This window comes from Stenella coeruleoalba (genome assembly GCF_951394435.1).
Source record: "Stenella coeruleoalba genome assembly, chromosome: 4".
In the NCBI taxonomy this organism is placed as follows: Eukaryota; Metazoa; Chordata; class Mammalia; order Artiodactyla; family Delphinidae; genus Stenella; species Stenella coeruleoalba.
The window spans coordinates 63,918,689-63,933,497 of NC_137149.1; the positions used below are offsets into that span (position 1 = coordinate 63,918,689).

Genomic DNA, 14,809 nt, shown 5'->3' on the forward strand with positions numbered 1-14,809 from the left:
ACCGGGGCACAAACCGTGTCCCCTGCATCGGCAGGCGGACTCTCAACCACTGTGCCACCAGGGAAACCCGACTCCTCTTTTAAGATCCACTTAGAGACCCTATATCCCTACTAGACTGAAAAAAATACATACTCCACGTTCCCAGATGACTTTGTATATACATCTATTATAGTCCTTATCCCTTATCACATATTTAAATAATTATCTTTCTAGAACAAAGTTAGACATAAATAACTGAAATGATTTTCTTTCTCTTATTCATCTCTGTAAGCCTGGTCGCAAGCACAGTGTTTGTCATATATGTGTAATACTATAGAAATGCAATTTATTTAAATCCTAAAGGGCAGTCTAGGGCCATGTATCTATATCTATATAGGATATCTGTATCTATCTCCTCTTAATAATCCTGTGAGGTTGTTAACATGTAGAGATCAGAAAAATGAGTCTCAAAAATACTGAACTTACTAAAGGTCTCACTGGTAGTAAATGGTAAATATGAAATTAAACAGAAACGGTCTCATAAAATGCTAAATAAATGAATGGTTGAATTTTTCCTTCCTGATATTGTCAACAATTGGTTTTCTCTATAAAATAAAGAGTCTAAGAATAGAATGAAGACAAAAGCCTAAATAGGAATTACTTTATCTATAAATGCGTATATGCCAATGTAACTATTGTTGATTTACCTACTAATACATGGGAGAAGAAAATACACACACAACACACAAAAGCATTTAATTTACCTAATGAATGTCTACTAAATACAAAGCATTTTATCTTGCTCAATTCCTAGGATCAATCTCCCTGGCTTAGTTCTCTAGTGTTTTTCCTGGAATTTGGCTGACGAGTGGTAAGTAAAGAGAACTAAATTGACCACAGATATACTCCTAGGTAATTCAGAGCTCACAGTATTGTTAAACTCACACAAATAAAATAATCTACGTAAAGAAGGCTTTAATGAAATGTAAGTTTCTATAAGCAAAGCTAGGAGAACAAATATAAAAGTATAATTTACTAACCACACAAACATCTGCCTGTTTGCACGAACAGGTTGGACTGATTAACAACTCCAACTGAGACCGCAGTTTTTCATCATCACCAAGGACTTGGTTAAATTTCTTCACAAAATCTTGTGCTTTCCCAGGGTCAGGCAAATTCTCTATAAAATTCAAAGAGAATCAATACTACAAAAGAAAAACCACTAAACTAAAAGCAAGCTGTCTTAAAAAATACTGCTGAGGCATCAAAAGATAATCAGTCAATCTGGCTCTTAGAAATAAAATTAGTAAGAAAAGGATTACTTTTTCTTACTTAGTATTAAATTGATAGTCCCCCTGGGTAAATTATTTGATGTCTACTATATACCTACGGAGTGAATAAACATACTCACTTGCTATGGTCATCAGTTTTCCAAACATGGCAGAACAGTTAGCCTCAGACTGAAATTTAAAACAAAAACAAAAGCTGTCACATGTGCTACCAAATTTTGGTAAGAAAAATATACTCAGTATTGTACATTTTTTTAAGTTAAAAAAAAATCCATCACAATATACCCACTAGAAAATGGCTTACCATATCTACACCCTATGTTGATGACAAAGAACTATGAAGTACCCACAACTATTAAGTTAGCACAAATAGAATGAAAGGAGATGCCAGCAGGAAGTTATTTAAAAATTTTTAAGAGTATATAACTTTCATAGGAAAGTTATCTTGCCAGGAGACTGAACAGAGAAGATAATGAAAACAATTATCATATCAAAATTACTGTGAAACCATACACCAAAGAAAATTAAATAAAAATGTGGAGAGCAGAAAAATTTTCTTTCTGAATAGAGTTCTATCAGCTATTTTGTGGCCCATTACTTAATATATCACCTCCCCTCCTACTGCCCTTTCCTCCATTACAACAAGAGTATTATTTTATTATTGAATCTGCATGGTCCCATGAACCACCCGCTTTTGTTAAAGTTTTGTTGGATCACGGTCATACCCATTCATTTGTATCTCTGACTGTTTCTGCACCACAAAGGCAGAGTTAAGCAGTCATGGAGACTGTATGGCTGGCAAAGCCTAAATTTTTACTATCTGGTCATTTACAAAAAAAAGTTCGACAACCCTTGCTTGGGCCACTGAGGGGTCTCTGTGTATGGTTCCCTGGTTAAGAACACCTATTCTAGCAAATATGTTTAGAAATATATTAAGAGATCATTCAAATTTCTTTTATCCACCTTCCAGAAAATGTTGGGCAGTATTTCTTTGTTAATTTGACTTTGGCATATTCAAAGGATTGATACCTGATTTGATACTGACTCTATAATAAAGGACCAAATCACAGAGCAAAAAACATTTATGACTTCTAATTTTATATTAAGGTTTAATTCTAATGATTTGATAATTGATAAACTATAACTTCTTAGTGTCTAAATACTTGATAAGTTGGAAAACACCATTTCTTTGCTCATGCTGGAAAATAAAATTTTGTTATATTCATGTGAAATGCAAATTTAGCTTGGATAACCACAGAAATTGTTTAACTGACATGTGGAAAACAAAACACGTGAAATACTTTTTGCTTGCTTCATTATATATGACTATAGAAAAATGAACAATGACTAAAACTGAATTTAAATAAAACACCATGAACCTACCGTAGGCTGCTTGTGCAAATCCAATAGTTCTCGTACATGACTTCTAAGCATGTTCTGACACTTCCACATTTCATTGAGAGCCCTGTAAATAGTTAAAAATATGAAAAAAAATACATAATAAAACAATACTGGTAACTACTCAACCTTACTACTTCTCTTACACCATTCTTCTACATCTACCTAAAATTTTAAGCACCAGAAAATTTACTTATTAGGATTAACAGAGTTTAGTTTAAATTACTTAATATAAGGCTTCTTATGAGAGAAAATATTTGAGAAGTTTCTAAGGATGAACAGGATCATGCCAGGTAAACTGAAGGAACTGAGACAGTCTAAGCAGAGGAAGCCAGAATGTTCTGCTACAAAGAGAGATAAAATGTCATCAAAGCCCATGGCACATACAGGAAAGTGAAAAAAAATTTATAGGCTTGGAGCACAGAATGTGATTGGGGGAGCATAAGGAAGCTGGAACATACAATAGAAAAGGATCAGATCATGAAGGCCTTTTTATGCCAGGCTAAGGGGGTACGCATGAAGCAGTGTAGACTATTTCAAAAAATGAATTTCTTAGAAATGATGTGGATTCAAAATGCTAAATTAAACTGAGTTTCTTTATTCTAGACTCTTTTCTCTCCACGAAAGCAGATTTTCTTCTCTCACAAACCCACTCTGTAATTTCCGGTGCCCAAAAGACCTCTGGGAAGTTAGTCTATCTCTGAGTACTCTTTGTCAAATATTTTGAAATATAAACAGAGATCAAGACCTTAGGCCGGGGTTTACTACCTACAGTGAACATTATAAACCACTTTCAAATCCTTTTTTAAAATGATGGCTAATGTCTCCTAATAGGATGCACCAAGGATACATTACTCTGTGGACTTTCTGCTGAAAATGCATAATCTTGATCCAATGATGAGGAAACACTGGGTGAATCCCAACTGAGAGAACATTCTACAAAATAACTGGCCTAGGCAATACTCTTCTGGAAAATGTCAAAGTCATAAAAGACAAAGACAGACTGAGGAATGGTTCCAAATTAAAAAAGACTAGAGACATGATAATTAAACATGCAATGTGTAATCCTAGAAAGGGAAAAAAACATCCAAAAAGGACATTATTTGACAATTGAAGAAATCTGAATACACACTGGATTAGACAATATTTTAAAATGTTAAATCTCCTGATTTTCATAAAGGCACTCTAGTTATATAAAAGAGTATCCTTGTTCTTAGGGAATACACACTGAAGTATTAGAGGTAAAGGGATCCAATGTCTGCAAATTACTATCAATGGATCAGAAGAAAATACATATATAAAGTATGTGCAAATGGCAAATGATAAAAAGCAAATGGTCAAAAATTATGAATCTGGCTAAAGAGTATATCACGAAGCTTTGTTTTATTCTCACAACTTTTCTGTAAATTTGAAATTATAAGAAATTAAAGGCAATATATATATATATGTAAATGGAACAGCTGAGGTTCTTATTCAGAAAAATCAGAATTCTCAATGACAGGAGTTATTTCGTTTTTTAAAAGCTTTATTAAAGTGGAATGTCCACACATCCTAGGTAGCCTGGGATAGTTAAAGTTTATGCCAGTTGTCTGAACAAAATTATTACTAGTGCCTCCTTTCAATCTCAAAAATATCTCAGTTTGGACAATCAATCACATGGTTATTCTACATAGAAGTGATCTGGACACGCTCTCCTGACAAAGAACCAGTTCTTAGCTCTTAGGCTTAGTATGGTAAAGCTCCAGTAGTATGATTCAGATCTCAGCCAACAGGTGACCAAAAGATAATTTTGACACGGGGACTTCTTTGAATCCCTGAAACCATATTACTGGCTCAGTTGCCAAATATGCCTATGCATATAGGAATATTTTTGCTTTTAACTTAACTGGACTTATATAATAAAAATTTCCTCTATAAATACTTATCTGAGGTTCTTGATTCAACCAGAAGAAGCAACAACCCTATCAACAACAATTAATTAAATAAGATGAAGTAATTTTATAAAATCTTCAAGAAATACTCCAATCATTTAAAAAGTAACTCACTTGACAGCATTTGGATCCAAACTAGCATATAAATAATACAAGCATTTCATTCTCTCTTCTGTTTCCAGGTTGTGGGGGACAAGATACTGAGCAAAGATTTTCTCTACCAACAGTCTACGAGGCAAACAAACAAAAAACCCAAATAACAAAATTATTCTATTTGTTAGACGCCACAGCCATTTCATATTTTATCCATCTCATGCAAAGATATCACACCAATGATGAAACTTATCTGTGAAAATACAATGGAAAAGATCAGTATGTGATCAATGCTTTTCCTTGCAAGTATGGCTATTTTAAAATTTAGAGCTACTGTTGCTATTTGTGACTTTATGTTTTATCAGTATGAAACATTTGTCCTAAAAGGGTTATATATTATTCCTAAGCACAGGGTGCTAGGCTGTTCTACCTGTTTTCTTCATCAGTCTGGAGCTACAGCAAATTACTTAACATTACACATAAAGCTATGATCTCAAGAATAATTAATTCTCAAAAAAAAAAAATTTCCTTTGATTATTTTGGCTCCTTTCCCATGTTGTCACATTTAGTAAAATCAGGGGGCTCTTTCTTCATCTTCCTGACAATTCAGCTTTTCTTATGCACATCTGTCTCCTTTCCACATTCTAAATTCCTCACCAATATTAAAATATCCTTCTTGCTAAGCTTATAATTATTATGCAACATCACTGGAATAAGAAAATTTAAGGGCTCTTCATTAGTCAATGAAATACATAATCGATCATGTCAAAGTAGTCAGTCTAACTCAATAAAACACTGCAAAGTATTTTGCAAAAACCGAAATCATTACTATAATCCAACAGAGAATTGTAAGTAATATTCAGAAAATGAAAACAATGTAAGTTCTCATCTCAAGAGAAGAATTTCCTAACCATGCACGGGGACGAATGTTAAAGACATTGTGGTGATCATTAGGCAATATATACAAATATAGAATCATTATGTCATATACTTGAAATTTAATGTAATTCTGTATGTCACTTATACTTCAATAAAAAAATACAGTAATACCTCTATTGGTACTTACAGTGTTGTAAAAAGGAAAAAATAACTAACAGTTATTAAATAGTGCTACTCTGCCAGGCAGTAAGCTAGGGGGCATTACATTCATTATTTTATTTAATCCATAAGACAATTCTGTAAGAAAGGCTTATTATTACTCCTTTTTAGATAAAATCAAGTACACAGAAGTTAAATCAGCTGTGCATGGGCACAGATCTAATAACGGGCAGAATGAATATTTGGTCTCTGGTCTGAGTCCAAATCTCATGCATATTTCACTATTATTATGCTAACTCACAGTCTTGGCTGGAATCTTATTTAAACATGGTATGTCTAAATATGTAGAAAGTGGTTTCTAAACTTAGAGAAACTAATTATTATGAAAAAATTAAACAGAAATATTTAAAAATTAAAAGCACTTTTATATTCAACCATTTTACCAACAAATTAGACTCACTTGTCATCGATGCTATTCTGATAATATATATGCAAAAGTTTGTCCTTTATCCAGCTGACTTTCTCTGCAGCTTCCTTTCCTGCTTCACCATGAAGACAGTATTTCTTATAAAGCTGAGCCAGACCCATCATAGCTTCTTTTCTTACTCGCCACTAGAAAGTATAAAGTTTATTGGATAAGCTAGATACCAAACTTTAGTATACAAATCTGCAAAAATTACCATTTCTTCACTAGGTTGCACAATGAGATTTATGTGTGCATAGATTAGCACAATATTAATTTTCAAAAAAGGCAGACAAATCACTTAACCAACAATTTTGATTATGTTCCTATTTAGAAATCATCCAGTGCAAATACTGCTAAATCACCTACCAATTTTTTATTTCCCTCAAAGCCAAGCAATAGTAAATCTTACAAAGATTTCATTAGATTCGGTCTAAAAAAAATTTGGCCAAGTTTTAGAAGTGATTAAAAAATAAAAGAGAAAGCGTATAATTCACTCTGCAAACAAAAGCCCTATCGTCTGGAATGTTTTGTCCTAGTTACATCCCTTTTGATATTAACTCAGAATAGTAAGAGCAAAATTTAGTATCAAGATTTTAGAATTACAAAGTTGGAAAGCACCTTAGTGATCATCTTAAGTGAACTTCCTTACGTGGATTAAAAGGGCAAATTATTTACCTAGTCACATCCTAGTCCGTGAAAGATTCTTTGGGACTTAAAGAGATTGGAATGGTTTATGAGGAGGAAAGAAAGGTGGTGAGAGGAGAGTGGACAGAAAAGTAGACTATAAAAATCTAGAGTTAGAACAACAGTATGATGTAATAATAATCACAAGTTATTTGTCTCAATAACAAATCAGAGTATACTTATCTTTGGCTTATTTTTTAAAAAATATATTTATTTATTTTGTGGCTGCATTAGGTCTTCCTTGCTGCACGCGGGCTTTCCCTAGTTGTGGCAAGCGGGGGCTATTCTTGGTTGTGGTGCGTGGGCTCAGTAGTTGTGGCTCGCAGGCTCTAGAGCGCAGGCTCAATAGGTGTGGCGCACATGCTTAGCTGCTCCGCGGCATGTGGGATCTTCCCAGACCAGGGCTCGAACCCATGTCCCCTGCATTGGCAGGCAGATTCTCAACCACTGTGGCACCAGGGGAGTCCCATCTTTGGCTTGTTTAAGTTAATACTTTCTTATAATTTTTTAGTATAATTTTCTCATTTGTATGCTATTTGGTAGATGAAATGAAATTCTGTTCCCATATAACAGGTAACAGATGTCTTTTGACATGTCTAACATGAAACAAAAGAATGTAAGCCGTGAAATCAAAGATTTAAGTCCTGTCCCCACATTTTATAGAAAACAAAATTCAGAAAGGCTATACTCAAGGTCATTTAATTCATTACACCAAAAACCAGTTCCTAAAATGTACAGTAGGTGTTATTTGAATTATTAGACCATATCATACAGTCTCAGTTAGCAAGAATCATTTATTCAACTCTTCCTGAAACTATAAACAAACACTGACAGGAGTAGGAGTGAACTGTTTCTAAAAGGAGGAAGTAACACAAACGGCAATACCTGAAATCTGGTTTGGGAGTAGGGGGCAGGGGAGAGGGGGTAGTTAACAACTAACCAGTAGGGAGTGTCATTTCATTTAAATTAAAGCCAAGGGGAAAAAACTCTCAGAGTTAGAATTACTGACACAGTTGAACACGTTAGACGGTGTCTACTTTATGTATCTGTTTCCTACGACTATTTCAAAAGAACTTAAGGAATGCATCTTGCTCCTAAGTGTCTATCGACAGATGAATGGATAAAGAAGATGTGGCACATATATACAATGGAATATTACTCAGCCATAAAAAGAAATGAAATTGAGTTATTTGTAGTGAGGTGGATGGACCTAGAGTCTGTCCTACAGAGTGAAGTAAGTCAGAAAGAGAAAAACAAATACCGTATGCTAGCACATTATATATGGAATCTAAAAAAAAAACAAAAAAGGTTCTGAAGAACCTAGGGGCAGGACAGGAATAAAGACACAGAGAATGGACTTGAGGACACGGGGAGGGGGAAGGGTAAGCTGGGACGAAGTGAGAGACTGGCATGGACATATATACGCTACCAAATGTAAAACAGAGAGCTAGTGGGAAGCAGCCGCATGGCACAGAGAGATCAGCTCAGTGCTTTGTCTCCACCTAGAGGGGTGGGATAGGGAGGGTGGTGGGGAGACGCAAGACGGAGGTGATATGGGGATATATGTATATATATAGCTGATTCACTTTGTTACACAGCAGAAACTAACACAACAATGTAAAGCAATTATACGCCAATAAAGATGTTAAAAAAAAAGAATGCATCTTGCTATATCTCTATAGCAAGATACTGCTTTTCTACCCTGAAATTATAGCTAAATTACATTGGTTTCAAGAGGGTAGCAGATTTTCAACTATGCTTCAAATAAAATACCACACTGCAAAGGCAACCTTTGTTGAAGATGTTAATAAGTAACACATTTAATCAGCCTGCCTTGCCTGTGTATCTCTTACTCATGGTTGACACTTTCTTAGCAACTGCTACTACTGTTCTTAGTACTGCTTTTCTTTATCAACCCACGTTTTTAACTGCATCCACATGGAGGAAATTACACAAAAAGAATAGTAACTAAACATCATTTCGGCCCTTAGCTTAGCACAGCAATATGGAAACACCACTTTCACAGAAAGTATGATATTCTACGACAGTTACTTTTGAAGATGCTAACTATAAAAGAAATAAATACTGGTGATCAATCACTATCCTTCTGAAACTCATCATGTAATTGTAAAGGTAAAATAAAACTTTAATTTAGCTGCTCTTTTTGTAAAGGTAGGCTAAAAAACCCATGCCTAAGATCTGAAAAGCTACAGAATCCAATGTATTCATTTGTAAAGATAATTAAAAGATACACAGGAAACATACAAATTATTAGCTTTTTATTTGGTATTGTATTAGTTTGACTTTCACACAGAAAAACTTTAAATAGAAAATAATTTCTATTGTATTTTGCTAACAATGTAAACACAGTAAATTATAAAAGAATAAAATTCCTCAGATTTTACCCGTTTGTCCAGTGTTCTTTCTCTTACAAAGCCAAGTAGCTGATCATTTACTAAGGCAAGGTCTCTTTTGGCAGCTGTTATTATAGTAACAATGACATCATGACGGATAGCTTCTTCTGGATCATGTGATCTAACTTTCAAGTATTCTGAAATAGGAGAAAAAATTAAGCTAAATGTTAGCTATAACATTCACTATGTTCAGAATGACAAAAAAAACCCTAATGCTTTTAAGTTTATGTCCATACTGGAACAATGATTGTAAAATGTGGCATAAATTAAAATTATTTAATTTTTCAGGTGGCAATACCCTACATAATAACAAAATAAACTATACCACACTATTTATTACTGTAAAGTCACATCTTAATAAAACATTTTATATCAACTATTCTGGAAAAGCCAAATCGGCACCTGAAATCAAATCAGCACCTGATTTAATACAGTTTAGAATTTAAGTTAACGATACATATTAAAAGACTTAAAATATAGTAAAAATGCTTATAGCAAGTTTGCTGATAGGTATATATCTTCACATTACGCAACATAAAATAACATTCTGTGACCTCTAAAAAAAATCCTAAATAACTACGATACAAATAAAGTTATTTCCTCTTTTTTGGTAAACAATATTTTGATAGCAGTTATTTATTTGTTACAACCAAGTAAGTAGGTTTAAATGCTCTACTTCAAGTGAAAAATGAGAAATTCTAGTCTACTTCAGAAGAAATCATTTTCCCACCTATTATTAGATATGTTACTATATTTAATTATCACACAGATATAATGATTTGTGCCCAAACCCAGAGTCATAAGGAAGCGTCTACTTCCTCAAACTATGATTTCCAGAAAATTCCAAAGGATTACAATGTGAAGATTTCAAATGTAATTTTACTGTATAAACGTGAAATCCCTTACTAGTAGTCCATGACTGATAGAGACCTGAAAGAGTGCCAGAGTGAAACCTATTCAGAAACCGAAGTTAAAGTCAAAAGCCACAACTAAAATATATTTGTGTGATTACTCTCATACTTCAATAAACCAGCTACCTTACCTGTGAGATCCTTTGCTAAATCTGGGTGATTCATTAAACAGTGACTCGCAAATTTCACGCTTTCTAATCTCACAGGAACGTGAATGTCATTGAATCTACATAGAAAAAGATTGCTAATATTAGTTGTAAGGCAAAATAACTATTTTCAAATAAGGTATATCAACGCTACGTAAATACCTATAAACAACAAGTTACTGATTATAAGATGTGTTGGTTTATTAAAATGACAGTTAACTTGTACTGAAGGAAGAATATAAAGTAAAAAGATACATAATTTCACAAGAATATTTTTTACAACAGGATTTTTTCACCATGCTAAAACAAAAACGGTATAAACACATCCCCCAACCCAAACTACCTTCACTGGAGAACCAAAAATTGGAGCTTAAAATTATGCTACAAAACAAAAAATAAATATTCAAAATGCACAAAATCTATTTGAAAGAAGTTAATAGGAGGAAAATACTAGAGGAATGTGAGGTAGAAAGCAAATCATATATGAGGCAGACCCAGAAATTCAAAGGTAAGTACATAAAATACATGTGCCATATTGCCTCATAGCAAAAAAGTTTCATATGGCTGGGACCAACCTGTAACTGCTATTTTAGGTCTAATATATTTTAAGAACTTAATAATATGAAACTCAGTATGTCAATTCAGAACTGCATATAATAAGGATAAGCTGAGAAACTCTCAAGTTTTAAATTTATTGGGCAATTTAAAAACATATTAATTATGAATAATGTGATTTTTTTACCCCTTAATCTCCCTTACCCATTTGTTTCCTCTCCCAACCCTCTTCCCCTCTGGCAACCACCTGTTTGCTCTCCTTATCTATGACTCTGTTTCTGTTTTGTTATGTTTGGTCATTTGTTTTGTTTTTTAAATTCCATATGTAAATGAAATCACACAGTATTTGTCTTTCTCTGTTTGACTTATTACATTTAGCATAATACTCTCTAGATCCGTCCATGTTATCCCAAATTGCAAAATTTCATTCTTTTTTTATGGATGAGTAAAATTCCATTGTTCATGTATATACCACATCTACTTTATCCATTCATCTACTGACTGGGTACTTGGGTTGCTTCCATATCTTGGCTGTTATAAATAATGCCACAATGAACATAGAGCTAGTGCATGTATCTTTTCTGATTAGTGTTTTTATTTTCTTCAGCTAAATAATAGTTCTATTTTTATTTTTCATCATTATTATTTTTTTTGGCCACACTGTGTGGCTTGTGGGATTTTAGTTCCCTGACCAGGGATTGAACCTGGGCCCTTGGCAGTGAGAGCATGAACCCTAACCACTGACCGCCAGAGAATTCCCAATAGTTCTATTTTTAAATGTTTGAGGAACCTCCATACTATTTCACATAGTGGCTGTACCAATTTACATTGCCACCAACAGTACACAGTTCTTTTCTCCACATTCTTGCCAACACTTGTTATTTGTTGTCTTTTTGGTAACAGTCTTCCTGACAGGTGTGAGGTGATATCTCACTGTGGTTTCGATTTGCATTTCCCTGATGATTAGTGATGTTGAGCATCTTTTCATGTGTCTGTTGACATCTGTATGTCTTCTATGGAAAAATGTGTATTCAGATCCTCTGCCCATTTTTAAATCAGGTTGACTTATGTATGAGTTCTTTGTATATTTTAGATATTAACCCCTTATCACATATATCATTTGCAAATATCTTCTCCCATTCAGCAGGTGGCCTTTTCATTTTGTTGATAGTTTTCTTTGCTGTGCAAAAGCTTTTTCGTTTGATGTAGTCCCATGTGTTTATTTTTGCTTTTGTTTCCCTTGCCTGAGGAGACACATCCAAAAGCATACTACTAAAACCAGTAAGTGTGTACTGTCTATGTTTTTTTCTAGAAGTTTAACACCTAGAAAACTTCTAGAAAAAAACACATAGTACATACTAGCATGTTTTGGACCATGATGTCTTCAGTCTCATGACTTATTTAAAAAATTTAAGACTCTGAACATTCTCAGATGTGAATTATTTATTCTAATGACATTATTTTAGCACACACAAAAAAGATTAAAACCTGTTATGTGGGTAAATAAGACAAAGCTTTCTTCATAAAGAATTTGTCTTACAATTTATTCTCCAATAAAGACAGCAACACAGGTACTAAAGACACAAACACATATCAAAGTTTTGATATGTGTGGTTTTAATCAAGTGCGCCACATTCACTAGCCTCCAAAATATAAAAGTTAGAATCCACAGAATTATGTTCTCTTACCGTCCAAGAAAACACTGCCACAGAGGACGATTCTGTGTTGCCAAATCGGAATCTTTAGAACCAAACAATTTAGCTAAAAGTCGAACAACAGCTAATCGCTCTTCTCCATCATTGCTCTAAGGGAAAAAAGAAAATAAATAAACCCTGAGGTTTATTCATCAGATTACAAAAAAATAACATGAAACATTTCTGAGAAGCTACAATTTCATTATTTCTGCTTAAAATGATAAGAACTTTAAAATATCATGTTCTCTCATTTACTGTGCAGAAGTTGACTTGATTCCATGTTAGATCATCAGGTTCTTTGCTCTTATTTCATACACTCCCAACTGTTAATATATGCCTACTTCACTGCTTGTTTGCAATCTGTACAGATGCTGTAGAAACATGAAGATAATCATTCAATTCTAACATTCCGTAAGAGTCCTAGAAAAAATTCTATAAAGGGAAGAGCTACAAATAATTCCTGCCCTAATCCTGTAATTTGATCTCCAACATAAACCCTATCAATTAAGGTTTTGATACATGAAGTTTTAATCAAGGTTCCCCTGCTGACTGGAGCACATGATACTGAATAATGTCATGATTCAGGAAAACTCATTTTAATAGAAGAGCATGAATCTTAAGAGTACCTAAAAGGTCAGGTGAACTGAACACTACCAAAAATCAAAACTTGATGCCCCCCACCGGACCAGTGAACCGGCTTCGTCCCGTGCTTTGGACCTTGGGCCTCACTTCTCCTCCAGATGGACCCCAAGTGCTCCTGCCCCACTGGCGGCTCCTGCAGCTGCACTGGCTCCTGCACCTGCAAAGCCTGCACATGCACCTCCTGCAAGAAGAGCTGCTGCTCCTGCTGCCCCGTGGGCTGCGCCAAGTGTGCCCAGGGCTGCGTCTGCAAAGGGGCCTCGGACAAGTGAAGCTGCTGTGCCTGGTGTCGCGGAGAGCCTGCCCCGGGTGTCAAGAGAGCAACCAGGACAAACCTGCATTTTACCGTTTTTCACACAACTGGACCTGACGCTACATTCTTTTTTCTATGAAATATGTGAGTTGTAATAAAAGTTGTTGACTTAAACCAAAACAAAACTTAAAGTTATTTTTTGATAGAGGCCTATTTTCTTATCCTGAATCAATATACTCTATAAAAAGTGTTCTAGTTTTCACTAGTGATGTCACGTCTTAATATAAATTAAGTTATTCTGAAACCATATGGTGCATGAAACTTTTTAAAAGTCACATATTCACTAGGAAAATAAAAGCAATAATGAAAAGCAGTTGCTAATTTGTAAAGTGTTCAAATATAATGTGTCTAAAGCAATACCAGCAAGTCAATAAAAAAAATATTTATGGGGAAAGGCAGTAAGTGAAAAAAGAAAAATGACTCCAGGATATCATCTTTTCCTTAAGAATGTCTCAACTCTCAGGGATAGGGGTTTTGTGGTTAAAATAGGCACACTTACTAAACAAAGATAAAAATGAAAATTCAAGCTTTAACACTTATAACTACAAAAATGATTTTCTTTCACAAAGTTTTTCGCAAGCAATGTGACTACAATGCAGATTAGTGCTGCCTTTTGGTAAGTAAGTCCAACTTAGTATCCAACATGATTTATTTTTTTAAAGAAAAATCAATCTATCCCTTAAATGTCAAACACTAGAAAAACTGGAAATTTTACTTTACTTGAAGGTGACTACTTTAGTAGCTTAGTGATTATTTCAAATGTGACATTTCACATCTATGTAATTTAACTACTGAAATAAAATTAAATGAAAACTCGCTCCCACCCCCTGCCTTCTTTTTCTTTTTAATTTAAATTCTTGGCTGCACTGGGTCTTCGTTGCGCACGGGCTTTCTCTAGTTGCGGAGAGGGGAGGCTACTCTTCCTTGCGGTGCACGGGCTTCTCGTTGTGGTGGCTTCTCTTGTTGCAGAACACGGGCTCTAGGCACACAGGCTTCAGTAGTTGTGGCTCGCAGGCTCTAGAGCACAGGTTCGGTAGTTGTGGCACGCAGGCTTTGTTGCTCCGTGGCATGTGGGATCTTCCCGGACCAGGGCTTGAACCTGTGTCCCCTGCATTGGCAGGCAGACTCTCAACCACTGCGCCACCAGGGAAGCCACCCCCTGCCTTTTTGAATTTTTAAATATGTTCTCTGAGTGAGGTTGGAATATGATGATAGTGCTGGTAATTTTTTTCTGGTGCAAAAATCATTTGGTGTCTCTG

At 34.7% G+C, this 14,809-nt stretch overlaps 2 protein-coding genes and 1 pseudogene across 9 annotated transcripts in view; 2 read left to right on the top strand and 1 right to left on the bottom strand.

Annotated features, from left to right (window-relative positions):
• The window catches only part of LOC307185216 (SCAN domain-containing protein 3-like), a 546,171-nt gene that overhangs the window by 492,005 nt on the left and 39,357 nt on the right, over window positions 1-14,809 (top strand). The gene's annotated exons all lie outside the window — the stretch shown is intronic.
• PDS5A (PDS5 cohesin associated factor A) overlaps window positions 1-14,809 on the bottom strand; it is a 128,497-nt gene that overhangs the window by 52,174 nt on the left and 61,514 nt on the right. For all 7 annotated transcript variants that reach the window (XR_013827909.1, XM_079919093.1, XM_079919094.1 and 4 more), the window contains exons 9-16: window positions 12,593-12,708; window positions 10,335-10,429; window positions 9,284-9,429; window positions 6,189-6,340; window positions 4,712-4,825; window positions 2,652-2,733; window positions 1,391-1,439; window positions 1,020-1,159 (exon numbers count right to left, since the gene is read on the bottom strand). Coding sequence is in view for 6 of the 7 variants with exons in the window: in XM_079919093.1 (XP_079775219.1) it covers window positions 1,020-1,159; window positions 1,391-1,439; window positions 2,652-2,733; window positions 4,712-4,825; window positions 6,189-6,340; window positions 9,284-9,429; window positions 10,335-10,429; window positions 12,593-12,708 (894 nt within the window). In the remaining variant the exon portion in view is untranslated. The remainder of the gene's footprint in view (window positions 1-1,019; window positions 1,160-1,390; window positions 1,440-2,651; window positions 2,734-4,711; window positions 4,826-6,188; window positions 6,341-9,283; window positions 9,430-10,334; window positions 10,430-12,592; window positions 12,709-14,809) is intronic.
• LOC307185814 lies at window positions 12,743-13,672 on the top strand (annotated as a pseudogene). The gene has a single exon. The product of its transcript is annotated as an uncharacterized misc_RNA (transcript).